Source organism: Ambystoma mexicanum, chromosome 3q, assembly GCF_040938575.1.
Source record: "Ambystoma mexicanum isolate Mex_15411 chromosome 3q, UKY_AmexF1_1, whole genome shotgun sequence".
NCBI lineage: Eukaryota > Metazoa > Chordata > Amphibia > Caudata > Ambystomatidae > Ambystoma > Ambystoma mexicanum.
Window position 1 is genome coordinate 874,047,442 of NC_090926.1, and position 26,071 is coordinate 874,073,512.

Consider the following 26,071-nt stretch of genomic DNA (forward strand, 5'->3'; position numbering starts at 1 on the left):
AAAACGGTCCGAGCGGGTTGATAAAATCACTAATAAACAAGTTATTGGCTGGCAACAGAAGAAAAGGTCTCCAACATACATACAACCATTTTTCAAAAGATAGTGAAAAACACAATGGGGGGTTTGTGATTCCCCCCATGTACAATAATATTGCTATGGCAGGAAGTGAAGGCTCCAGCCCTGCTGCCATCTGTGCAGAAAGTCAGTGTATCCAACATCGCACAGTGGACTAGCAAGTATTTTGCAGATTCTATGGAAGCAGGGGTCTAGGGATGTTAGTCCAAGCGCCCGTAACCTCCAAGGTTTTAACAGAATTAATTTTAACCTTAAGGTACACCCAAACCAAAGTATTGCCCCAAAAGTGTGCAACATTATTCGGGGGGCCATTCTGCCTGATGATATGTTCGGCAAATAGACTGCTGTTCATCGTGGTGGCCAGAAAGGTTATGTACTGCTTGCGGTAGCTGGCATATAACACTGTGCACATGACGGCTTTAAACCTAGGATAGGACCAGCACTCGCATTCGGCTGGAAGCAAGTTCAGCCACCTGCTTGCCATTGAAAGAATGCATTGGAAGGCACTATAAGGCATACACGCAGCCTTGGAACGTGCGGCTTTAAGGATCATGCAGGTCAGGTTGCCGACATCAGCATTAACTAGTCCCCAATAAATGCCTAGAAGGGGAAACTGCAATTTTGCTCTACAGCAGAAAATACCCAGTTCCAAGAAGATGGATTCAAATGATGCATGCCCAGGTAATCGAAACAACCGCTTCAGAAGGAGGGATTTGAGTCTTACCACCCACTTCTTGTTGCCAAGGTGCCATCCTATGGCGCCATAAATGATGATGGATCTAGCCTTAGCCATATATAGCTGTGACAAAATGCCAAGGGAATAGCTGCCACCAGAACAGGCCATTTTTCCTAGAGTTCCGACCACCTGGGAGCACCTGAGTTTGACTTGGGTAAGGTGGAAGTTGCCACAGAGACATTCGTCAAAGTGGATTTCAAGGTATTGGTAAACATTTACCACTTCCAGAGAGACCCCTTCCAGATGCCAAGGGGCCATCAACAGGAAGGTTTCTTCAGGAGGGGATGCACAAGGGAGTGCTTTAGGTGGGAGGGGAAAGTTCCAATGGCAAAAGAGTGATTGCAGAAATCGGCCATGGCTGCAGCGAGGGTGTCGATGGGGTCCTTGATGGTTCTGGAGGAGCAGGGGAACACCTGCCTGGATGACACTTTCATAGATCGGACTTGTCTAGATAAGTCATCAGGAGTGATCAGAGAAAGAGAGAAGGAAGGAGAGGGAGAGGCAGCCAGAAGGGGACAATGGGAGGTAGAAGGAAAAGGAAAGGGAGGACAGGATGTCTTGAGTTTTAGTGGAGAAGTGGGAGTCCAGAGCTGTGCAGAGGGGCTGGGAAGGAATATGAGAGGTGAAAACTAGAACAGGATTGGCCAGCTCTGTGCAGATTTTGAACAGTTCTGGAGTGCTGTTAGATGTGGGATTGGATGTGCGTTCTCTTGGATGTTAAAGCTCTTATTTTAATGACAATAGTTTTGGCTTAAAGGTAGCGCTTTTAGCCATAGCTCTCAACCATTTGTGTTGCAAAGGCGGGTGAAATCACCCGATTTTGTTTTTGGCGTGTGAGACGCCCATAGGAATGAATGGGCGTGCAGGAGGCTTGGCGGGTGAGTCAGCTCTTTACAAGGCGGGTGACACCCGCCAAAAGCGTGTGAGTTGAGAGCTATGTTTTAGCACCACCTAATAGCTAAAAGTAATAAAGGGGATTTACACTGAGTGAGATGACTGGAGCAGGGGTAAGAGGGGAGAGACAAATAGCAAGACAAAAACGTGAACGGATGGCAAGAAATTGGTCGATAAGACCGACAAAGGCCGACATGAGAGGAATTTTTGCATTTTACTGAATCTAAGCCCTGCGCACTTAAACTTAGATTGACGAGTACCTGGCTACCTGCACTTCTTTCTTCCGTTTATTTAAAGCACCGACGCGAACGCTTGGCGATACACATTATCGTCCAAACCATTTGGTTATACTGTGAGGATTTCTTTCTTTCAGGAACAGCTCTCGGGATTTCAAACTGTTGCCTTTGTATGGGTTCGGTCACGGTGGTAGTGTTGTGGGTGTCATACAACACGGTAATAAGAACTTTAGATGCAAACCACATCTTCGTTATAACGGAAGATAGGTTAGTCCAGTGGGAGCCCCTTCCCTCTACTTATCAGGCTCTCCGCTTTCCATCTTACTTGAACAATCTTGTCCCGATTCCCGTTCTCTTGTGAACCAACATTTACCAAAACTTAACAGGGCCAACCAATCCCCGCTCTCGGATGAGGTATCATAGGCGCTCTAGTTGTTTAGGTTGTTCCAAAATGGTGGCTACGTCAGTGCATTCAGCTTCTTCTCACCCTTGACGTCCGTCTTTTTTACCAGACCGCAGTGCAGGCTGGGAGTGTGAACTTGCGGGCGCCATTTTCTATCTCTTTGGTTCTGCTGGCTCGAAAGCTCCGTCTATTCTCAGTGTTTGCCCCTCCTGTATTCAGCGCGCGGTCAGCATGGGTCGAAAAAAGAAGAAGCAGCTCAAGCCCTGGTGTTGGTATCCTTTAAATGCGAGACAGGAGCGTGCCATCTCCGCTTTATGAGGACGCTGCGGTAGGGTTTTGGGGGAGTTGGCAAGTTCAGGCTCGATGGGGAAAGCTACTCGGCTTGACGAAGGTCCGTGGGAGGTGTTCTGTTATTCTTGTGGGGGCACAGGGCCAACGTGGATACATTGGTTTAAAAGTGTGAGGGCCTGCCGCTTGGCCCTTTGTGTACGGTATTTGGGGGAAGGGTAGTACAGGGCATGTGAGGGCGATCTATGAGATGTTGTGGGGACCGGTTGCCCATACACGATTTGGGGTGATGGTTGCGTTTGTGCAAGACGATGAGCTCGTTAGTGTAGTGCTTTACTCTGCAGCATCACTTAGTGCGCCTGGGTGGGGACTATGCTCCGCGAGTGAAGGTGGAGGAGCTGCAAGGTCTGTGGATGGTCGCTAGTTGTCATAGTTGGGGGATGTTGAAGTCCGCTAATGCCACGAGGCTGGATGCTTGCACTGTTATGAGAAGTGTGTGTGTGTGTGTTTATTCATTTGCCTTTGGCCGTGACCTCGTAGCGCAGTTGGAAATCTTGTTGTGGGGTCTCCGGCACAGGTTGTATTTTTCTTGTTGGCAAAAAAGGCACTTGCATGCATACATTTCAGGTAAATGGTAACCATCTGTAGGAACGGAATTGCAACATCTGTTGACCTGTGCTATAGTCGTTCCGTTCACGTTAGGATGACTGCCGTGCTTCTTCACCCTTGGCATTGTTGCATAGGCGGACTAAAGCTTTTCTAAAAAAAAACGTCACGTTGGGGATGCAGGTTGCACTCCATTTTATAGAAGAATCGCGCCTACTAACATCCACTCAATAAAACCAACCAGTTGCACAACGGAAGACTTCATCTTCAATCATGAATACTTTCACTCGCCTTTTACCTGGGTAAGGGGGAAACCTGCTGCCACATGGAATGGTGTTGAGACCCCAACACCCCGCGAACTGTGCTTTTCTGGGCCATCCTGTTTGATGCTACATTGTTGGTTTTGCTATGGTACTAACCATGTTTGTCTGCTGACCTGCCGTGTGCACGGTCCTTGCTCTGGATGGTTGCACGCAATTCAGTGAAGTACGACTGTTTTGATCTGTGGGGGGGGGGGGGGGGTCAACGTTCTCTTACGTTTCAAGTCTCTTGGTGACCTGAACCTTCATTTCGCCATGTTACTTACCGGGTGGCTCTGCTTTTCAGGAACCAATACGGTAAGTAGTTAACTCTGGTGGGTTGTTTCTGTTACTCTGCCTTCAGGGGTGTCCTTGGTAGATTTCTGCACACGATCTTTAACCACATTTTCTCATGAGTTGCTTTGGGGGGGATGTACAGCTTTGCTGCTTTATTTCATTGGTCTCGATCTTTTCTCGGGTCTGGTGCCCCCTGTGTTGAACTAATTTCTTTTTGGTACCCGTGGGAATGCACTGGGAGTTCACCTAGCTTGTCATAACTGAAAAGTGAGTCTCTAGACTTTTATAAGGCGCTTTCCTTACTTTTAGAAACTCTTACAGGTGATATTGCAAGTTTCTTACTTGTACAGTAGCGTTTTCTATGGTACCTGGAGTTCTCCACCAAGCCTTGGAATTTCAGCGACTTCTCTTTATTAGGGAGTATAGTAGGAAACTTGTACTTGAGGTCTGTGTGAGCCTTGGACCCTGAACACGATGCGGATTGTTTTGTGATGTATAGTGTCTGCTACCAGGAATGGGGCTTGCATTTTAGGGTAAAGAGTTGTAGCTTGCCGTTTAAAGTCCAACCAATTTGTTTTGTTGGTGTGACCATGTCATGAAATGTATATTAGTATTTACTGTACCTCCCCTGCAAGCCTTCTCTCCTCTTATTAAACAGGACTGCTCTGGTACAGCTACCACAGTCATTTCTTTCCTTCCCGGGTTACTCTTTAGCAGGGCTGAAAATATGTACTCCCCACTATTCATTTGGTATTTAAAAAAAAAAAGTTAATTAAAACTTTAAAACGCTTTTAATTGTACAGTTAAATCTCTCAATTCATTAACAAAATCAAGCAATTGCTTTTAGTATACTTCTTAACCACACATGCCAACAAAACCTACGTTACTACCACGTAATCACTTTTTCCATCCCATTACATTCATGTTATCACATTTCCGGATCATACTCCCTACATTTTTTTTCTTTGTAAATGAAACATTTGTACCCAGCTTTTTATGTATCGCTATTAGAATGTTTACTAAAGTGACGGTCATTGAAGTGGAGTAACCTTTAAAGAAGTCTAGCCCAAGTGGCTTCGCTTTTCATGTCCTTTTCCTTGGCTACAAACTTTCATAATCCCTGGTGGTCCTAATGTTTTAACGTTTCTCATTCCCCCACATATATTGCAGAAATAGCAGTTTGTTATGCCTAGGGATCCCTCTAGGGGAACATAATGTTTTGAGGTAGGATCTCATATAGATGTAGCGATAGTTCCACCCTGAAATCTTCATATATCCTCTGGTGTATGGATGGATCCCTTTGTAATGTAGATGAGGTCTTCTGAATATCTTTTCCCTGTTGCACAACTTTTCATTTTATGGAGTGTCTTGACAGGGCTTTCTATCAATACTGATTTGTCTGAATCCATTTCAGCGAGAATTGGATCACCGCTCTCAAATTAGGAATTGCTTTCTTTTTTTTTAAATTAAAGATGCTTTCAGATCTTCAAATAAGGAGCCTAATGGTGGAACCAATATATTTGGCTGTCTCCACGTCTTTCCAGGGCTTTAATCCAAATTCTACTTGGATTGCTACCATGGGTGTAGCCGAAGGCAAACCAAGCTACTTTTACCAGAGTTTCCCCTATAGCTTTTCTAGCTCTTTCCAATTAGTTCCAACCCATAGTTTTTGGCAAAACTTTGCTGACGTAGGATATATTAGTCGGTAATAGTGTAATTTTACATTATTTCACATCTTGCTTAAGCATATAGCAATGAAACCCTAGTTCCAATTCTTGCTACGTCACTTTTCCGATTGTTGGCATTTATGGCAAAACCTAGATGAGTTGGTTCTATCATCCGTGTAGTGCTTCAGATAATATTTAAAGTGGGATTTTTTTAGCATGCTGGTAAAAATGATTTTGTGGGGAGACGCAAAGTAAGTCTCATTAACAATTGGGTATTTGATAAGCGAGTAAAAATTAAATAGATGTTTACTATTCATGCACATTTATATATACCTTTTTTATCGCTTCAGCTAAGGTAGTCATAATAGCAGTGTTTCTTCTTTTGGTTCTAGGTGTACTTCTGGTCCAGACACATCCATGGAACTGTCTGGGTGAAAGCAGGAGACGAGCTGTCTTTCCTTTATGCTAAATTCGGGGGGGGGGGAGCCTCTGCAGTTGGCAAACCATTCAATCGTATCTAATCGATACAAACTGAAAAATGTTGGTGACAGAATGCAACTTTGGCGTAGCCCTGAGTATGAATGCAATTCTATTAGCATTCTTAACAAACCTGCCAGTGTTCCTGCGCCTCCGCCCCCCCCCCCCCCTGTTCTTTAGGATCCCCTGTAGTTATAGGGTAGTAGTCGACTCTTGGCGAGTAAGAATGGTGTTCTGAGTGTTTGTAGAATTGAGCTGGCAAAGTGTCTTTTTAGTTTATTGTGTAGTGCTTTAGCACCACCTATAAGCAAATATTATTACATTAGAGTTAAATAGGGATAAATGGCATATGAGGGACAGCAAGCTTGTAGGTGTTTGGTTATTTGTCCGCCCATTTACTGCCGATACCCATGCCAAACCACCTCCTCTAGGAAACTCTAGTTCCCTTTAATCAAGCCTTACCGTTAAACTTACTGCCTGCCAGTGTTTTTTCAAAGTAGTTTCTGAGGCTTCATCGGGCATTTAAATGCGTTATTGGTGTAATAAGTATCAACCAGGTCTGCCTTCAGTCCTCGAAAGCCCTATGCATGTCCTTCACTGAAGCCCTCATAAAAACTGGCACTGGTAAAGCCAATAGGTTTTGCCGATACCTGTGGCCAGGCACCATTAGATGTTGGGTTGAAGGAGATTTATACTGCAGACATTTATACAGCGCATTATCTCCGCCCGAGTGGTCCCCTGACGCTCTGGCGGATCTGGAAGGAAAGACGGTAGGGTGAGTTAGTAGGTCATAGCAGGAAAAGACAGTTGTGATGTGCTGTTGGCATCTTCAGTTCGGTTATCACAATTTGCTGGGCATCGGTGCGATTTCTCGGTCAGTAGCCTGCTGTGCGTTGCTGTGTTTTTATTAGTCTATGGGGTCGGCTCTTGGGTTGTCCTGTGCAGTGTCTGACAATATCTCCCTGTGCTACAAGAGCAGGATCTCTTCCCTCTTGAGATCGGGGGGAGGAGGGGGGCTCCTAGGCCTGAGAGGGTCGCTAGCTGGGTCATTGCTACCTCTTCTTCGGCTATTGTACCCATCGTGGTGCAGTCTGGGATGCTCCTGTCTCGTCGGATGCCTCAGGTTAGGGTTCTACGTGGGAGTTTGTGTGCCCTGGACTCCCTTCTTCCTTCTGTATGCTCTTCGTTGATGCGCATTCTATATTTGAAAGGTGCCAGTGTTTCTCAATTGTTTGTCTGGTTCTGAAGAGAAGAGCCATGTTTTAAGTAGTTTGCGGAATTTTAGGTGATCTTTCATGTTGCTTGTTTCTTTCGGGAGGGAGTTACACTTTTTTGCTGCCATGTGGGAGAATGAAGACCCACCCAGTTTTTTTTCTTATGTATTTTGTTTTGTTTTGTATTTGTAAAGTTCACTACAGCCCATGTGCATCGAGGCGCCGTTGCAGGAAGAGGTCTTAGTTACAGGTAAAGGGCCTTGTTCATGGTTACTGTAGCAGAGGCCTAATGGGGTGCAGTGACACATGTACATAGTTGATTGTTTCCATCAAAACATTAGCATAAGAGGGTTACTGAGCATGGAAAAGGATAAGTTACAATGTTCAGGCAACAGCGTAAACTGGGAACAAACAGAAGTGTTTTGATTGCTTTCCTAAATGCTGTGCGATTCAATGCTTCTTGGTAGGGTGTTCCAGTTGGTTGCGGCGATAACCGGGAAGCTGGAACCTCCTGCGCGAGTCCTGAGGGTCTTAGGAATGGTGATACGGTCCGTGTAGGCGGTTCTGGTCGGTCGGTCGGTCTGTCTGTGCTAGGTTTGGTAACGTGCTGAGAGAGGTAGAGGGGGGCGGTGATATGGAGACATTTGTGAGCGAGGGTCTTGAAAATGGTGCGTTCCCTGATGGGGAGCCAGTGGACCGATTTTAGAATTTATTTTTCTGGTAGCTGAGATGTGGTCCCTCTTGGAAAGTGCATTGTTTTGGACAGTCTGAAGTTTTCTCATGTTTTGCAGAGGTGCCTGACAGGAGTGTGTTGTAATCAAGCCGAGGCCCGATTATTGCTCTGTCTATGGTGAGGCAATTCTGTTGTCAGAAATGGTATAGCTGCAGTGGGCAATTTTGAGTGGTAGGCCGCAGCAGACACAATGGCATTTCATCGAACGGTTAGCGTCTACGTAGACAACCAGGGTTTTTACCACCTGTGATACAGGGATGGAGGTGTTATCATTAGAGAATGAACTGTACTTTACATCAAGTTTCTTGAGGGTTCCTGGTGAGTAGCAGTTCAAGTTTTTTTTCACTGTTAAGGCACAGGCAATTTTCAGCCATCAATGTTTGAATCGTGGTGTAGATGGGTGTTTCCCTGTCGGCCTTAGTCACCAGTTACGGGGATGAGGACCTGCGTGTCATCGGCATAATTTGTATATGTGATGCCTGGCACGTCAAGGAAGTTGAAAAGGGGCCTCATGAACAGGTCGTGGATGGTGGGTGAAATGCAGGATCCTTGTGGGGCTCCACATTTGATCAGATTGGGGCTGGCGCAGGCCTGGTCCGAGAGAACTTTCATGACTCTTTCTTGGAGAAAGGAACTTTCGTGGCCCTTTCTTGGAGAAAGGATGTGATGCAGGCTATAGCGTTGGGAGAAAAATTGGTGGCGGTAGAGAGTTGGTGGCAGAGGGTATCATGGTCCACCAAGTCGAGAGCTGCGGACAAGTAGAGGAGAAGCAGGAGGGCGGGTTTACCTGTGTCTCGTGGCCGGGGCGGAAGCCAGACTGCCGGAGACCAAGCAGATTATTTGCCTCTAGGTATTTGTGGACATGCAGGTAGTCTGCTTTGTCAAGGATTTTCAAAAGGAAAGGGACTGGGGTGATGGGTCTATAATTCCCAGGAATGGTTGGGTTGAGCATGTTTGTTTTTCTTTCTCAAAAGTGGTCAAACCCAAGCCTCTTTGAGGCAGGGAGGGAGGGAGGGAGGGACATGACCTGACTTCAAGGAGGCAAAGGTGTGAGTGTGGAAACACTTGAGCTGTGCTGGACATTCCTCTCCTTTGCAGTTGGAGGGTTTGATAGATTTAACGAGTGCAGTGACTTACTGTTCATTCATTTCCTTGAATGAAAAGGAGGGAGCTTCACAGGAGGTATTACAGTGGAGGTTGGAGAATTGTTATTTTAATGCCTGTTTGTGGTCGATCATTGTTTTGAAGGATGTTCAGCTTATCTAGCATAGCATCCTGGATACTGTTACACCAATCCTTGTCCTTAGTGAGGGATGGCGTGGTGGGAGATGGTATTTCCAACTCCCTGAAAATGTCAAGCCTCTCTAGAGCGTGACTTTAGCGTTTGCTATCCTAGTGTTGAAGGAATTGGACTTGGCTTTAATAATGGCAGCTTTGTATTCTTTAGAGATGGTCTTGAATGCTAGTTTAGTGGAGTCGCTCGGTTTGGCTAGCCAGGTTGAGGGAGCTGTTCTTTTCCTGGCGTGTAGCTCGAAGCTCGGAGGAGAACCAAGCATTTGTTTCGTATGCTTAGCTTTCCTTGGGGTGAGCGGGGCTATGGCGTCCACTGCTTGTGAGATGGAGTTGTAGGTGGAAGCAAGGGTGTCCGAGTAATTGGAGAAGGGGGGGCTTGAGGGCAGGCACAAGAAGGTGGGGTCGGTGAGTGCAGGTTGGAGCAGCGTCATTTGTGTAGGCGGGCCCCTTGATTAGGTTAAGTTCGCAATGGATGTAATGGTGTTCAGAACAGGGAATGGGTGAAATGGAGGTGATAGGAGGGTAGTTGTGGTGGGCGATCCAGTCGAGCGTGCGTCGTTTGATGTGGGAGGACGGTACAAAATGTGGAGGGTAATAGTACAGTTGGAGGATGGGTTGGCTTTAAGGAGTAGGTAGTCGCTGTTGAAGCCTAGTTCTTCTACCTTTCTGATAGGGATGGACTCTGGGTATGAGGGCTACCCAATCTTTTCAATTAGTGTTTTTTCATCCTAGTTGATCACAATCTTAGAATTGGTAAGCTGGAGTGAGGACACCCAAGTCAGGGTTGCAACATGTGCACTAGCCATAGGCTAGTGATTGACGCTTGGCAAGTAAGAAATGATGTACTGCGTGTTTGTATAGTCTTTAGGTGATCATTGACTGTTTATGGCTGGTTAGTATCTTGCAACTTGATAATTTGCACCTGGCTTCTATTCTTTTATGGTATCTTTTTTGCATAGTTATTAACTTTACCTGCTAGTCCCCAGGATGTTGCTGTGGTTGCTTGTATGCAGATGGTTCTGCTAAAGGACCGCTCAAGTGGTGATGGTTACACTAATGTTTTATCGTCGTGTTTTGGAATGAAAATTATATAATCCATCACTGCAGTGACGCATTTGAATAGGATTATTTCAAGGGGAAGATGGACTAAGTAGGGGTAGGTTTCAGGTTACAAGCTACTTGCCAGCTATTGAGCCACTTGCCACCTCAGTACATCAAACCGGACACACAATTTGCACTGGCTTTGGGGTCCTATGTGTAAGTGGGGTTTAACACCCTCTAGATGCAAGCCATGAACAGTTCGCTTCGGCCAGAATAGAGCAGAGGGGCCAATGGTGGTTTTCTTCTTCACTTGAGTTTAAATTTCTTACTGTAACCCAACCGCATTCTGGAAGGCTTGAGTCTGCAGCAAGGTCTGTCAGTGTCTGTGTTGATTGAGATGTTCTGCAACATGGTTTTTGTTGCCATGCATTTTTGCCAGTGGTGTTTACATGAATTGCTATTTTTACTTAATCTTTCTTCTTTGTTTGAGGACCGGGGGGCAGTTGCCATGCCTACCTATTATTCCAGGTTACCTCCTCCAACCAAATGTTTCATTTGTTAAGCTTTTTATGGCGTTTTGCTTGTTTTTCATTATCTCTACTTGTACGTTTGTTTTGTGCTGTCATGCTAAAATATGCCCTATTTAGTCGTACATGGAATGTCGTGATGCTTTGTACAAGGCTGAATCGGGCTGTGGGGCAGCTAAAAGTGTAGCACTCTCAAACACACAAATAATTCATGTCGGCAGCGCTCAGTTTGCGAAAAGGACCACTCGGTTTAGTGTAGTTCTGTAAATCTAAGCTGGTAAGTGGACTAAACACCATATACATTGGACGATTTACCCGGATCCTTAAGAGAACAAGGTCACTGCTGTCCAGGCTGGGAATGGTAGAAAAAGCTGGATTAATCGGTAACTCCCAGCAAAGCTCAGTTTAAGCGGAATCCAACATACCACACCATCAAATCCATTAAACTCCCATCAGTCCTCCGGGCAGGGCCTTGCATCCAGAGTAGTCGCAGATCAAAACCATCCCTCAAGTGTCTGAATTTCCTCGTAGTTTTTCCTGTCTATGGAACATGGCATAGGGAATAAGTAGAATTTGGGATTATTCCGAATGTTTGCGATAGTTTAAGGTGACCGCATAAAATTCTGTTTGTTGAAAGGATAAGCTGTTGTTGAAGTGGGTGCACTTTGCCATTTGAACAGCAGAGGGCAACTTAACACTAAGAAATTGCATTAGCGGGGTACAGAAACATGCCTGAGCTGAGATTTGGGATTGTGGTCCCAATCCGCATCCCAGCTGTTTGTCCCTGAATGAACAGCTTCTACCTGCTTGAATGTTGATCTTCCTTCCATTACAGCAGTGGTGCACAACATACAGCACTTCACATCATTTATTTTCCTCCATGCCAGAGGAATTAAAGACAAAAGGCCTGATTCAGAGTGCTTTTGAATGGTATTGCACCATTAAAAAAACACTTCATCTGGCCCTGAAACTCTTTTCTGGTAATTTCTTCTCTGAACATAATTTAGAGCGCAAACAAAGCAACACAGAAATAGAGGTTGAAAACTTCATCCTCCCAGTTTTTCAATCTGCTGCAATACTTTGCACAGCGTCTTTCATCCCCTGTGTAATTATGAAAGAAGGTAGTGATTGTGCTACTCTTTCAGTTGTAATATTCCAACTAGTCTGGTAGGCCTAATATCACAAGTATGAAAAATCGATGTCCTGCAAGCCCCCCTTTCAACAATTCAAAATACTTTCTTTTCAAGGAACAGCCTTCATCTGTGCTTTTTATCAATTGACTTGAAGGACTGCTTTCACACTATTTTCCTACCCCTTTGCATGGTTCGAAATTGAGGGAGCCATTTAGCTCCTGCTTCTAGCATAGTAGAGCATGGTTGGCTAGAAACCAACAGCTCCCAGGAGCTACAATTTGCTTCTAGGTCCAACTGATGCCTTCCACACATGTAAATGACATTGACAGTATTTGAGAATATTAATAAAGCATTACTCATCTAATATACATTTAAAAGGTAGCTCCTGTTTCCCCTTCGGTAGCTCCTTCCTACTGGGTGATGCCAGACACAGAGGATCGACTAGGCAATCCCCAAGACTGGTCATCTGCTTTTGACAAGGGACCTCCTGCTAAGGAAATTGCTCAAGATTTCAAGAGAATATGGGCTAATTGAAAGGGATTTGAGTGAAAAATATAGTTTTACCTATACCGGAAAAAAGATTGACACACATAGCAGTCTTTTTAAATCGAACTGTCAGCCCCTGCGACGCAAAAGTGCTCACGGGGGCTTCCTGGCATGGCGAGACCCGGAAGAGCCATTGCAGGAGTGTCTGTCGGTGTCTGGTGTAAACCCTCCCACCCCCAATTAAGAATCCTTTTTGGGAGAGGGTGGGATACACCTGGCAGGGGGTGCATTTTAAAGCCGACAACTGGGAAATAATGTGTATTTAATTTTTTGTGTTCGGTTTTTAAAATTAGGTAATGCCACATAGAGCCAATTGAAAGTGGTATCTTGCTCGTCTGCATTTGAACACCCTCATTATTTGCCTGACTTTTGCTATACAGACAGGTAGATGTTTGCCTCAAAGAACAAATGCTATTGTGGCCATCTGATTCATCTCCTTCAGGGAGGTTGTACCCTGAATCCTCAAACTAAAATAGTTACTCTGTTGGCAAGCTGTCCTGGAAAAGCCTCCTTTCAGAGCATGGGGCCTCCCAGCTCCTAATTGGAGAGAAGTGATGGTGATTTCCCACTTGTTGGATCATTCATTGGTGATGAGGTTGCTCGGTCCCTACCTGAAAAGGCAGGGACTGTCTGGCTGCTTATGGCCATGATCAAATCCTCTGTCGGGGATCCTGTTGTGAATAATTTGCATGTGGACAATTTGAGTTTGACTCTTCTGTCTTCTAACCATGCCCTTCTGCTGAACTGTTTTCCAAGACCTCTGTCAAGGATCCTCTGTCCCCTCAAACCCTCTTCCGTTTTCCAATTTCTTTTAGTCTCCTGACTACTCTGATTCTGGGAGACTGTTTGGGGTGTTGATTGCACCTTTTTGCCAATTTACTCTTTGGTAAACATTTTCTTCTTTGAGGTTTCCTCCTCCTCACTCCCTACCGGTTCTACACTAACTGCATGATTATAGAGTGGACAAGTTTGCAGAGTATTCGTTTCTCCATTTTATGGTTACTACCATGGCGGCCTGTCACTTTAATGGGGGGGTGGAAGAATTGCATCGTGTGTGCAGATATAGATGTCCACCGTCTCCCTGATTTCTAGCGAGCGAGCACAAAGGGTGAGATGTCTGTTTCTACTTAATGGGGCAATGCTCTTTGGAACGTTTTGTGGAACCAGAATATGGTGCTTTAGGTTGAGTCCCTTAGGTTTGCTATTATTTCTGTCTTTTTTTTGGGGCGGCATCAATCATCTCACCCACTAATTCCGTCCTCTGCTCAACTGCTGCCAAGTGCTTGCTCTTCGTCCTTTAAGCTTTTCAATTTAACTCTTGAAACCAATTGGGTGCAGTTTCCATTCAGACGATGTAATTTCTAGTGGCTATTTCGTTGGTGTTGTAATTGGTGACATGATTTCCTTTCTGTCATGTCGTTCTGTCATGTCGTTCTTTCATGATGAGGTGCTTCTTTTATTTTTGTAAAATGTCTTGTCTTTTCTTACGAACGGAGTCAATTTCCAGTCTCGATGCTCTAGGGGGGAATTATTGCACATCATTTATTGAATAGTAGTAGAATGCCTAGTAAAGTTTGTCATTACGAACAGGTGCATGACTTTCTCCCCTTGAAGGTTTTTTTAAAATTATTTTTACACTTTGGTAATTGCTTGGTAGATACTTATGTGAGGATTGTGATCAGTAACACTGACTAGATGGTAATAATGACCAGAATCCTTAAATTCGGGTCAATCTCCTTTGTCAGTTATTGCACCCCACCCCCTATTTATTTGTGTGTGTAATTGGTACTCCAACAACATGCTTCTGAAGGCTATGTTCACTGCTCCTCCCGGGTGGGTCTTTTCCTATAGATGTGAAGCAAGATGCTTAAAGTTTAAAAAGGTTGCTTTTTATAGTTGAACTCTGCGCACTTCGTCTCCTGTAAGTAAGCACTGTGACGAAGACACCTAGCAGCGGAGAGTATGGGCTATTAATCTGGTAAATATCTAAACTTGTAGGAATGTTACCATGTTTATGCAACCCTTTTATGGAGCACACAAACTATAAATGTATGCATGCAAATCGAAATGCAGACACAAACCTATGCACATACCAATACACCCATCTATGTACTAGGCCGATACTCGTATGCACACAACACTTCAAACAAGCCAGACCTAATAGCTTTGCTAGTGCATGTTTACTTTCTAATTGTTTTGTTGCATTCCTTAACAATCATGATTCAGGTATTGCAATAGAGATTTTGATGATGAGAAAATCCTTATACAGCATCAAAAAGCGAAGCACTTCAAATGCCATATATGTCATAAAAAGCTGTATACTGGACCCGGGTTAGCGATACATTGTATGCAGGTAAGTGTTATGGAATTATTATTTTTTTCTGCATCCCATTAAGTGGCCCCGGCTGTTACATGTAATCCTGTATGTTAATGTAAAAGGGTTGTGAAAAGAAGATAGGTAGGCTGATGAATAAGTTGCTTATTTCGTTTTGATGCATGCAGATCTGAAGTAGGTATTGTCCTCTTCCGAGTATTTGCTAATGGAATGACCGTAGTCTACCTCTGGCCCATTTCTGGCCCACACTTTTAAATGTAGTTGGGTATGTGTTGTGGTTTGTAGTGTCAGTCAGTTTAGGAATTGAATATTAGAGTGGTCTTCAAACTTTTTTGGCCGGGGCCCCCCTGAGCAAGATTTGGGCAGGTCGGGACCCCCCCGAAATGCCAAATGGACAGTATATATTGCGCGTGGTCACCTGCTCCCATCAGTCGCTGGGCTCCCTCATCCCACTCCTACCCAGTTGCTGGTCTCTCCCCACCCCATCACACACCCTGGGCTCTCCCCACTCTGCTCCCACCACTATCCCATGGTTCCTGCCCATTGTGCTCCCACCATAGTCCCTGGGTTCCCCATCCCATTCCCAACAGTATGAGGGCCAGTGGCGGCTGGTGATTTTTTTAAGTGGAGGGGCATAACTATTTCCACCAAAAATGCAATAGCAACCGAGCATAGTGAGGGAGCTCGAACCAATATGGGGGGTTCCCCCCTGTGAATGTTTTTTAAATAATGGGTTAAAATGTTGCATTGTAGAGCATACCTTTAACAAAAAATGGGTAAATAGCCAAACAGTTTGCAATTGGTGCTGGGAGTCCAGGGGGCAGGCATTGATATTTATATTTTTTCTATCGCGCTCGTACACAAGTGTTTCAGAGCGCGACAAGGCAAGGGAGGGGAACAGAGGAGAAGAAAACAGCGATCTTACTAGGCCCAGTGACATTGAGAACGTGCGAGGGGGGAGGGGAAACGTGCATTGAAGGGGAGAGAAGTGGAAAGTGCGAAGCAGAGGAGAAACAGGTAAATAACAATAAATAAATAATAAAGGCAACAAACAGCGGTAGTGCAGCCAGCAATTTGCAAGTGCTAAGTTTAAGGCAGCAGACAGGGTAGGTCTGATAAGTGCAGGAAGAAAGATGGTTCTCAAGTTTTAGAGTGGCAGGGCACTGTTCCAGAGGGAGGCCCCAGCCGAAGACGGAGATCTACCCCCAGCTCGTTTCTTTGATAAACGACTGACCCTGAGGGAGTTGGAGGTAGATGAGTGAAGAGCTCGAGGGGGGAGGTATTTGCAGAGGGATAGCTGAAGGTATTTTGGACCCAGGCCTCCGAAAGCCTTGTGGACAATGCAGAGGGTTTTGAATGATAGATGTCCAGTAAAAAGATACCATCCCTGTCCCCTGGGCCCCACTGGTCCTAACACAATCAACATGATTGTGTATGCGCAAGGTGCTGCACATTCATACCGCAATCACTCTCATCATACTCATAACATAAGCATACACGCATCCATACACATGTTTAAATAAAAACAATGAACATAAACGTACGTTCTGCATTGGCCTGCGTGTGGGTGCTGAAACGGCCTGCTCCAGCTGCTCTGTCCATATGTGCAAAGAGGCGCAGGAACTCCCCCTCAGACATAGACATGCAGTGCCCCAGCCAGCATTTCCAGCCAGCATTTCCAATGAGCTATGCAATGCTGGCGAAGCAAAACGCCCCAGCACTTGCATGGCTCAGTGAGCATGTGCGGCTGGGGAACTAAACTGAACTATCAAAGGGAAACTGTGTTTCCCTTTGACAGTTCAGCCAGCCCAGGAGCACGCCATTAGCTGGATAAAACAGCTGAGGGAGTGCTCACTGTTTCACTGGGCTGGCTCCTTAGCTCCTCCATAATGGGTGAGGGGCCACTGGGTGGGCGCCCCCTCGCCTTTATGGATGAGCCGCCAGGCTCGTACAGGCCAATAGGGCAATGCTTGTACCAAAAATGTAAAATGCTAGTGTGGGCCAGTCAAAATGGGCCACCATTTTGGCCAATGTGGACCAGTTTGATGAGTTACTTAACTATGCAGTTAGTAATGTTGACCGTTGTTGCTAAATATATCACAATTTACTTACATTGTAACATAAAGCACCCCCTTGGGTACTATTGAAACAGTGGGCTTCATTACAACTCTGGCGGTAGCTGTGCTGGTAAAACCGGCACGGCTGCCGCTGGGGTTGCATCCGCGTCCTGGTAATTGCCCATTCGCGGGTGCCGGTCATGCCGAGTTAGGCGGACATAATTGCCCTTTCGTGGGTGTCGGTACCAGTAGATTCCCATTTAAGCCCCATAGGGCTCAATGGGGAGCTAGGATGCACCGGCACCGTTAATAACGATGCCGGTGCATCCGACCAACTGTGCTCGCGGGTGCCGCACGGCCTGCCAGGTCAGACCTGGCAGGCTGTCGGGCACCCACGAGCACCACTCGTACTATGGCGGTACGGTAACAACGGTGCCAGTAGCTTACCGGCACCGTTGTTACCATACAGCCATAGTTGTGATGAGGCCCAGTCGGTGACTAAAGGAATGAATATCCATTTACAACTGTGGGCCACCTTTTCATTGTTGCCTGAGACAGTTTCATGCTTCAGCCTGACCATGTGAGCCACCCCTGCCCATTTCTTCGAATCTAAACATTTTAAGTTCATGCTGAGCTCTCGGGGGGGGGGGGGGGGGGCAGGATTGCACCCGCGGACCCCTGGGGGGTCGCGACCCACAGTTTGAATACCGCTGGGTTAGGCTATTACTTAGAAATCCTAACGAGGGAACAGGTGTGAAATTTCCAGATGAATTCAGGTTGAGAGAACTTCAACTCCAGGTTGAGAGGACTTTAACTCCCATCTACCCTGCGCATGGTGATTGCGTGGCAGGTGCTCTTTGAACCACGACTCGGCTTCTTATTTCAAACCTGCTGTAGCGGCGCAACAGCGCCATGCGTTATCCGGAGGCAAGGGCTCTTCCAACCATTAAAGTTGTGGCATTCCAACCACTGTATCCTGCAAGGGATGATTAACCCGGCAAGGAAGCACAGCAGCAGGCATTGACGAGTGAATCGGATCTTCCTCTTAATTTCATGGTTGGGTGTAAGTGTCCATATGGCTTAAGGAAGCCTCTTGCACAGTACGATTTTCAAGAGAGTCTGGCATAATTAATGCCTAGCCATTGAGTGTCAAGATTTCCCAACTTCTTTTTAAACAAATCCATAACAATCACTATAGGTCATTTGGGATCGAGATTTGTCCTTTACATTTATCAGATCAATGAAGTCTCATGAGCTGCGTTCTTTAGTCTTAGATTACTGAAAAGCCATGCCCTTCATTCCTAAAGAAAATTGGTGCTTGGTTACCATACATCTCATTAATTCTTATATTGATTATGGAAATTCCCTATACCCAGGCTTACCAAAATATCAAATATTAAGGCTGCAATAGATTCAGAATGTGGCAGTGCGCCTCATTTTCCAGTTACCTAAAGCCACATGTAATCCATCCCCAATGGCACCATTCTTTTGGCAAGAATTTCCTTGGCTTCCGGTCCAGCAGAGGTAAAAATTGTAAATCCTCTGGGTTTTCAAGTGCAGACTCGACATTGTTACCCCTTACTTGACTGCACTACTGGACTAGTACAGGCCTAAAAAGGTGCTTAAGATTAAAGCATATTGCCCCTTTCAGTAATTCCTCGCTCCCATTACTTGTTGAGGGGTGACAAACGCTTTTCTATCACTGGCCCCACATTGTGGAAAAGCTCCTGGGGGCGCTAAGCAAAAATGCTCCAAACCCTTTTCTTCTGCTGATCATTCTACGGTCCAGTACATGCATCTAAAATCTGCGCCCAGGTACAGGGGCACCCTTGGGTTTGGCGTGTGACAAAATAAAAATGAAAAAACACAATCGACCCTTGCTGAGCAAGTTAGTTCCTCCATTGCCTGTTTGGGAACAAAACTAACAATCTATCCAATTTCAACATTGGAAGCTGATTTTGTTACTGGTATAATAACCCAGGAACTTCCAATTGTACAGGGAATACCTGAGAGCGGGAACTTGAAGACCAAATCTGTCACTATACCAGGTTGGCAGGTGGACATTGTTGTGCATACTGGATCAGAGGAATTTGTGGTGAGTAGTATGCTATGGTCGCCTTCATTGCCCTTGCTACATTCTACCATCATGGATTTTAACACGGGGACGGAAGAAAGTCTAGCTATTGAATTGTCTCTGCTATATCTGATACCCTTGATACCCTTGATATCCTTGTCCCGGTCATGAGGATCCGCCTGAAGCCCAAAGCCAAATGTAACTCCTGGTATGACTCAGATCTCGTCACCCTTAAACACAAGTGCAGGGTGGCAGAGAGGAAATGGCGTGCTTCATGTTCATCCTCTGACAAACTGGCCTGCTCCAGAGGCAATACCGGCTCTCCGTTCTCACTAAGAGCCCTTATCCAATCCCGCATCTCTGCGGCATCTAATAATTCGGCCGAACTCTTTAATATCTGTAAGGAGCTGGCCAACCCTGCTGCAGTCTCCACCTCTCCTATCCCCTCCCAGGCCCTCTTCATGGCACTGGCCTCTCACTTCATTTCAAAAACTCAGGACATCCTGTCCTCACTCTCCTCCTATCACTCCCCCCCCCCCCCCTCTATTCCCTGCTCTCCCTCTGGCCCTTCTGCAGCCACCCCTCCTCCCTCCTTCTCTGCCTGTCCCCTTTTCTCTGCTGACGAGGTTTCGAGACAAGTCAGATCTATGAAAGTCTCGTCAAAACAGGTCCACCCCTGTTCCTCAAACTCAAGGACCACATCGACTCCCTGGCCCCTGCCCTAGCTGACTTCTGCAATCACTCCTTCGCCTCTGGAGTCTCTCCCCCCCCCCAAAGCACTCCCTTGTGCCCCCCCTTCTTAAGAAAAGCTTTTCCGACCCCTCCTGCCCAGCTAACTATCGCCCAATCTCTATCACTCCCTTCCTGGGCAAGCTCCTGGAGAAACTGGCCATCTCCCAGCTTAATCTCCACACTGAATCTGTTGGTTGTCTTCATGAACATCAAACTGGCTTCAGAGCTGCCAGAAGCACGGAAACTGCTCTCCTGAACATCCGTGAGGACCTGCTCTCTAACCTTGACTCTAACACCCCTTGTGTTCTCATTTTGCTCGACCTCTCTTCTGCCTTTGACACTATCAACCACACCATCCTGCTTAACCGTCTCCGTGATAACCTGGGTATCACTGGTCAGGCTCTGGCGTGGCTGACCACCTTCCTCTCCAATCGACCCTCCCAGGTCCAACTGGGTTCCTTCCTCTCTGACATCTTTTTCTCTACCTGTGGTGTCCCCCAGGGATCTAACCTCTCCCCCTGGCTGTTCAACCAGTATCTGGCACTTCTTGCTCACCGCATCGCCGCTCTGTCCCAACTTTCAGTGCTACGCGGATGATACCCAGCTCATTCTCAGGCTACCCTCGGCCTCCTCTTCCCCTTCCCTCATCTCTGGCTGTCTCTGCTGTCCAGGAATGGTGTGCTGCCAACGACCTCCGCCTTAATGCTAGTAAGACTGAGATTCTACTTATCGGCACACCCACTCCCTCCTTCCCTGCAGCTCTCTGGCCGGCCTCCCTTGGCCCTCTTCCTGCACCTACCTGTAAGGCCAAAAACCTTGGTCATCTTCGACTCCACACTCCTTCTATCCTCACATATCTGACGTCTCTAAGAAGTCAACTACCAGCTACACCTCCTCAGGGGTATCCTTCGTTTCCTCTCCTTCCCCCAGAAGCGCACTGTCGCGAGAGCCCTGGTTCTCTCGGAGCTGGACTACTGTAACAGCCTCTATCTAAATCTTCCTGCCTCTACTCTCCGCCCTTTGCAACTCACCCGGAACAGGACTGCGAGACTTGTCCTTGGCCTCAAGCCCAGGGACCGTATCTCTTCAGGACTGAAATCACTACACTGGCTCCCAGTGACTGCAGGATTAAGTTCAAAACCCTCTGCATTGTCCACAAGGCCTTCTGCGGCCTTGGGCCAAAATACCTTCAACTCTCTCTTCCGAAATATCTTCCTTCTCGAGCTCTTCGCTCATCCACCTCCAACTACCCCAGGGTCGGTCGCTTCTCCAAGCAACAAGCTGGGGGTAGATCACTCTCCGCAGCAGGGGCCTCCCTCTGGAACAGCCTTCCTGAAACTTGCTAAGGACCATCTCCGGTTCCGGAAGCACCTCAAAACCTTCCTCTTTGCCTCCGCTTTCTCTCTCTTCCCTGCTAAATTCACTGAACCTGCACTGAATCTGCTACTGAGCCACTCGCCGATCTCGGTCCTTGGCCCAGCCACTCTTCCCTGCACTGCCTACCTGCACTACGGGCTTGTCTCTGTATCCTTCAGCCCCTTACCTTGCACTTGCCACCAGCTGGCCCTATTTATCTTGTATTCTACTAACCATGTACAGCACTCCTCCCCCTTCCGCCCCCACCCGCCTTCCCCTCCCCATTACCCTTGCACTTGCGCAATCTGAATGACACCTGGCCAAGTAGGATCGTTGTCTCCGCATGTTCCTCCCCCCCCCTGCCTCGTCGCGCCTTGAAACACTTGTGTATAGGCGCGTTACAAATGCCATATCATATAGTCTGAAGTCCCTGCATCCCCCTGTAACGCAGTACTTGTTTTAGTATGAATGAAAACGGTGATATTGAACAGACACAATTCACATAAAAAAAAGACAGGATATGTAAACTATTTCATATTATCTAAAATTCCATGCATATTACATTTCCATAATCGAATAGCGAAATAAAACTACCTGATGGGCGCTCAGAGTTGTTGACTCCGGGAAAGAAATGGATGCGGAATCTTGCTCCTTCATTTTCAGTGCATTGTCACGAAGTGGTAAAGGGAAAATTAGATTTGCATTAGCTATGTGGGAAGATCCAACTATCAAGAATATGAACTTCAACATGTCTGTATGGCTCACCATTGTGATATTGGACGTGTGGGTGATGTCGTCACTGCCAATAGTTGTGCTTCAGTGAATATGCACACCTACAAAAAATTGACATGTGAAGCAACCGATTACAATAATTGTGCTTATTTCGAAGGGCACTAAATAGTCATACATTTTCTATGATGCTCCTAATCCAGGGACAGATGTCTAGCAAAATAGAGTATAGTTGTAGAGCAATACAATCTGGTAAATATGCAAAGTTTAGTAAACATTTACACCTAAAGCACCAATCCGTCCATGTAGTTAACCTGTTCAGTACCCCAAGGCCTACAGCTAAATCATGAACCGTGACTCACCTGAGGCAGCGTGTGCGTGAATGGAGTTCGAATTGCATTTGGAAGCAATTTAGGAGACGTTCCGAGTCGATGCTTCTTTGTGTGCTGCGATTCGTTGCACATATTTGTGGGTAAGTGCCGGCTGCAGATGCGGAATCAATCACCCCTCGAGTCCCCCAAGACATCCTAGGCTCTACTTTCAAGCTCTTCCGGCACAAATCCGCAATATCTGACCCATTCTGTTATTAGATCTAAATTCCTCTGGAATATATGCATTGTGCCTTTAGGTTTGGTATGGCTCTTAGAACGGCAACTGTAAACCATACAAGCAGGCATTGTTGAGATCTGTGTTAAAAAAAAAGTCCATCGTTATTATTTTGCATGAATGCGTGAGAAAGATGGAATTATATCAGCAATTGGGTGTTGGAAGTGTGCTCGTGCCATCCCAAATGGGTACTTGCTGATTTAGAGAAACTAAGGGTGTGTATTGTGCAATCTATTTGTTACCTCCTATGTATATCTCCCTTCTGAAGAAGGCTTATTCAACGGACTGTTAAATTAATAATTGTTTAATCAAGAAACCTTGAGTGTTTTATTTGAATACGTGTCACTGTGAATCTGTGTAAAACCCTACTCCTCACATTGACCCCTCTTGAGATCAGTCTGGCTGCTCAGCCACACTACCAATCTGTGTAGTACAGACTTGTACCAAAGGTTGGGTTACCTATTGCAAGGAGGACATGGTTGCTGTAGTCTCCCAAAGGGTACTGAACACAATCTTTCCTAACATTAAATCTGTAATCTTGCTACACCTCATGTCAGGTGCAATCTGAGTGACATTGACGCATGAAGGACCATGGATACGTCGCACTAGAGATGGATGGTATTAACACAGCCAGTTGCTATCCGTTTTCGAGTTTCGAAAACAAATCACTTGTTGGCGCCTAGAAACACTTGTTTGCAGACACGTTATTAATGCCATATCATATTGCATATCTGTGCAACTGGTGTGTAGCATTTGGTTAAGAGGTTTATAACCTGTTCATTTTCTTTTTAGGTACACAAAGAAACAATCGATGCAGTACCAAATGCAATTCCTGGGAGGACAGATATTGAACTGGAAATCTATGGAATGGAGGGTATTCCTGACAAGGATATGGATGAAAGGAGGCGGTTACTTGATCAGAAATCTCAAGGTAATGCTTTTCAGTACGAGAACCCTCCAGCCCAGACCTCCCTTCAAACCATATGCGAATTAAGCCAAATGTATAGAATGCTTGTTTTCCGACCGTACTACACCCCAAAATGGAAAATGATCTGCTCTCTTCAAAACCCCATGCAGAAGAAGCCTGCAGGGCAGACTGAGGTATATTGGTGTTGAGGTTAGTGGGGTTAAACGGTTCCTAGTGATAGTTTTGAATGCCATAGTTTTGAATTGCAAAGTTTCGAAATAAAATGCATTGACAAAATGCGTATATTTTTATTTTAATAACCCCAATCTGTTTTTTAACCCGTAACACCCATTTTAGTTAAAAAAAAAAAACCTTTCCCTACAAAACATTTTTTTATTGCATTTTTCCGAAGCTTTGGCATTTCAAAACTGTTTTCGAAACAATGCCTGAATACCGGTTGAACCATAATTTAGATTGTCTTGTGCCTAGTCTCTGGTCCCCAACTGAGCCAGCAGAACAGTTGGAATAAATACTTGCCGGAGGAACCTTCACTTGTGGGATCGGAACCTCACAAGTGAGTCTCTGTACCGACTGTTATGGACTGTCAGTTTACCCATAAGGCTGAGCAAAACAGGCAGGGGGGGAGGGGGGGGGGAGTCTTTCTTAACAGTATGCAAATAAGGCAAGTGTTGCTAACAAACTAATACTGTACACCTGTATCCACTGTGGTTCTCAATAGAAGACTCACAATAATTCAGAAACTGAAAATTCGGTAGTAAAACCGTTCAAAATCAAACTAGCAATGGAAATACTTTGTGCCTGCTTTTATAAAATAAGGCTCCTTACACTTTAAAGGTCTTTATCTGCCAAGGTGAGTAGGCTTGGTGCCATTAAGTCAGAAGAAACCTTTTGTAGAGATTCTTAAGTGGAAGCAAAACCAGCAATTTTAGAAGTTGAAGAATGAGAGAACAAAGGTAAGTACCAAATATCAGGGGTCCTCTCCCATCACTAGGTGAGGCCTGGGGTTCGGGGCATATAACTTCACAAATCACGACCAGGTAAATGAGGTCTAGGGTCAGGCCTTTGGCAGGCATGCAGAGGGGTGTTGAAATGGCTATGCAGGCATGCATTTCAGGAGATTGGTCCGGAGTTATACCAGGATTTGGATCTGGAAATAATATTTACCATAGACTGGCATGGGGCTGTCCAGTAATGGGCAACCTCTTGCCCTACATCTACCCAGAAACGGACATATGCCTGACCGAGTGTGGTTTGGGACACAGGCTGTTTAATGCCCCACATCTGGCCCGATGCACTCCCTGCCCCCTGCCTGGGAAATCCTGACCTGTGAAGGAAAGTCCAAGGGCTTGGCGTGAAACATGTTCCAGGGCAATTTTGAGTGACGCTAAAAGGCATGATACAGTAAAATGACAAACTAAACATGGCAGATAAAGATATGCTGCCTGTCTTGGACACAGTGTGAAAGTAACAAGTGTTCATAAATGTAAATGAATCCGAATATCCTTACTGCACTTCAGTTTAAGCGGATGCATGCGGCTTAAAAACGAGGAATTTTGTGAAGAGGAAACTCTTCCAGCACTATTTGCTTTGGTGACTGGCCAGTGCCTGAAAAGCAGATGAGCTAAGGAAAGTAAAGCAATAAGGATAATTTGGCTGGTTGCTGGTGATGAAGGGTTCCCAGGGGTTGGCACAGGACTCTAAGAAAGAAATAATTAAATGCCAGACATTTCAGAGGAGCAATCCCAGTAAGGATGACTGGTAAAGCTTTCCAGTGTGGTTAAGGAATAAAGCAGCACAGGCCCCTGGAGCTTCCCAGTTAGGGTAGTTTGAACCAGAGTGCTTGCCTGATGTGCTGGGATGAAGATTCTCTGGTGCTTGGCACTTTCTTTGGCGTTCTCGAAGAGAATGGGCACCTGATTTTGGATGTGGTAATGCAGGCATGGTCAGGTACTTTAGGAGAGTAGGCTTTCGAGCAGGAACTTTGATCCAGCTACCACCACTGGTTCATGGGGAAAGCATCCTTCTGTGGGTGACCTTAAGAGGCAGATGTTTGCAGTCTGACTTTATTCTGAGTTTCAAGGGCTATTGGCACAGAGCTTCTGTGTTTCCTCAAGCAGCAGGCCTTCAGAGTGTAGGTTTATATATAGTGCCAGCTGTTGCTTAGGTAAGTGGGAAAGGGAGGAGGGATGGGGCTCTGCTTTTTATCCCCTTTGAGAGTCCGTGAGCATAGAACCCAATCATTTAAACTGGTGTCCGAAATCGGCAGACATCCGTTCTAAGCACAAACATGCACACTAGTGGCCCAAAATGGCCACAGCTTTCATGCATTGAGAAGGCGCTAGTTCTGTGACCTCCAAAACCCCTCTGGCCAAAATTGCTAGTTGCAAGCTGCTAGTGTTAAGGATTTCAATCGGGTGATGCACTTTGGTCTCGGCCTAGTATGCAGCGCACAATTGAGATGCTTTTCTCCTTATTTTATGCAGATTCAATTTGAGATGTACACAACTCGTATCACACCCCATTTTCAAATACCCCGGGTCACAATGGACCATGAACCAGGCTGGTTGGTAAAATGCATTCTGATGCTTGTTAATATGCTTAGAATTACATGCTGTGCATATGGTCCGCCATCCAGTGGTAACCGCAGAGTATTGCATCTCTTCTTTCGGGGACCGAAATGGGACGTCGGCATAGGTGTCTGTAACACTATCGCTATCGTGACGTTTGTAGTACCCAAAATCCCTCACGCGCCGAGGTCCCTCGGATAGTTTTTTCCGCCAAGATTTTTC

The 26,071-nt window shown here is 45.9% G+C and overlaps 1 protein-coding gene across 4 annotated transcripts in view; it reads left to right on the forward strand.

The window, feature by feature from the left end:
- The first annotated feature begins 2,135 nt into the window (after positions 1–2,135).
- The window catches only part of ZNF207 (zinc finger protein 207), a 161,016-nt gene continuing 137,080 nt past the window's right edge, over positions 2,136–26,071 (forward strand). For all 4 annotated transcript variants that reach the window (XM_069654986.1, XM_069654988.1, XM_069654987.1 and 1 more), the window contains exons 1-3: positions 2,136–2,616; positions 14,692–14,818; positions 23,147–23,285. In XM_069654986.1, coding sequence (XP_069511087.1) covers positions 2,576–2,616; positions 14,692–14,818; positions 23,147–23,285 — 307 coding nt within the window. In that variant the 5' untranslated portion in view covers positions 2,136–2,575. The remainder of the gene's footprint in view (positions 2,617–14,691; positions 14,819–23,146; positions 23,286–26,071) is intronic.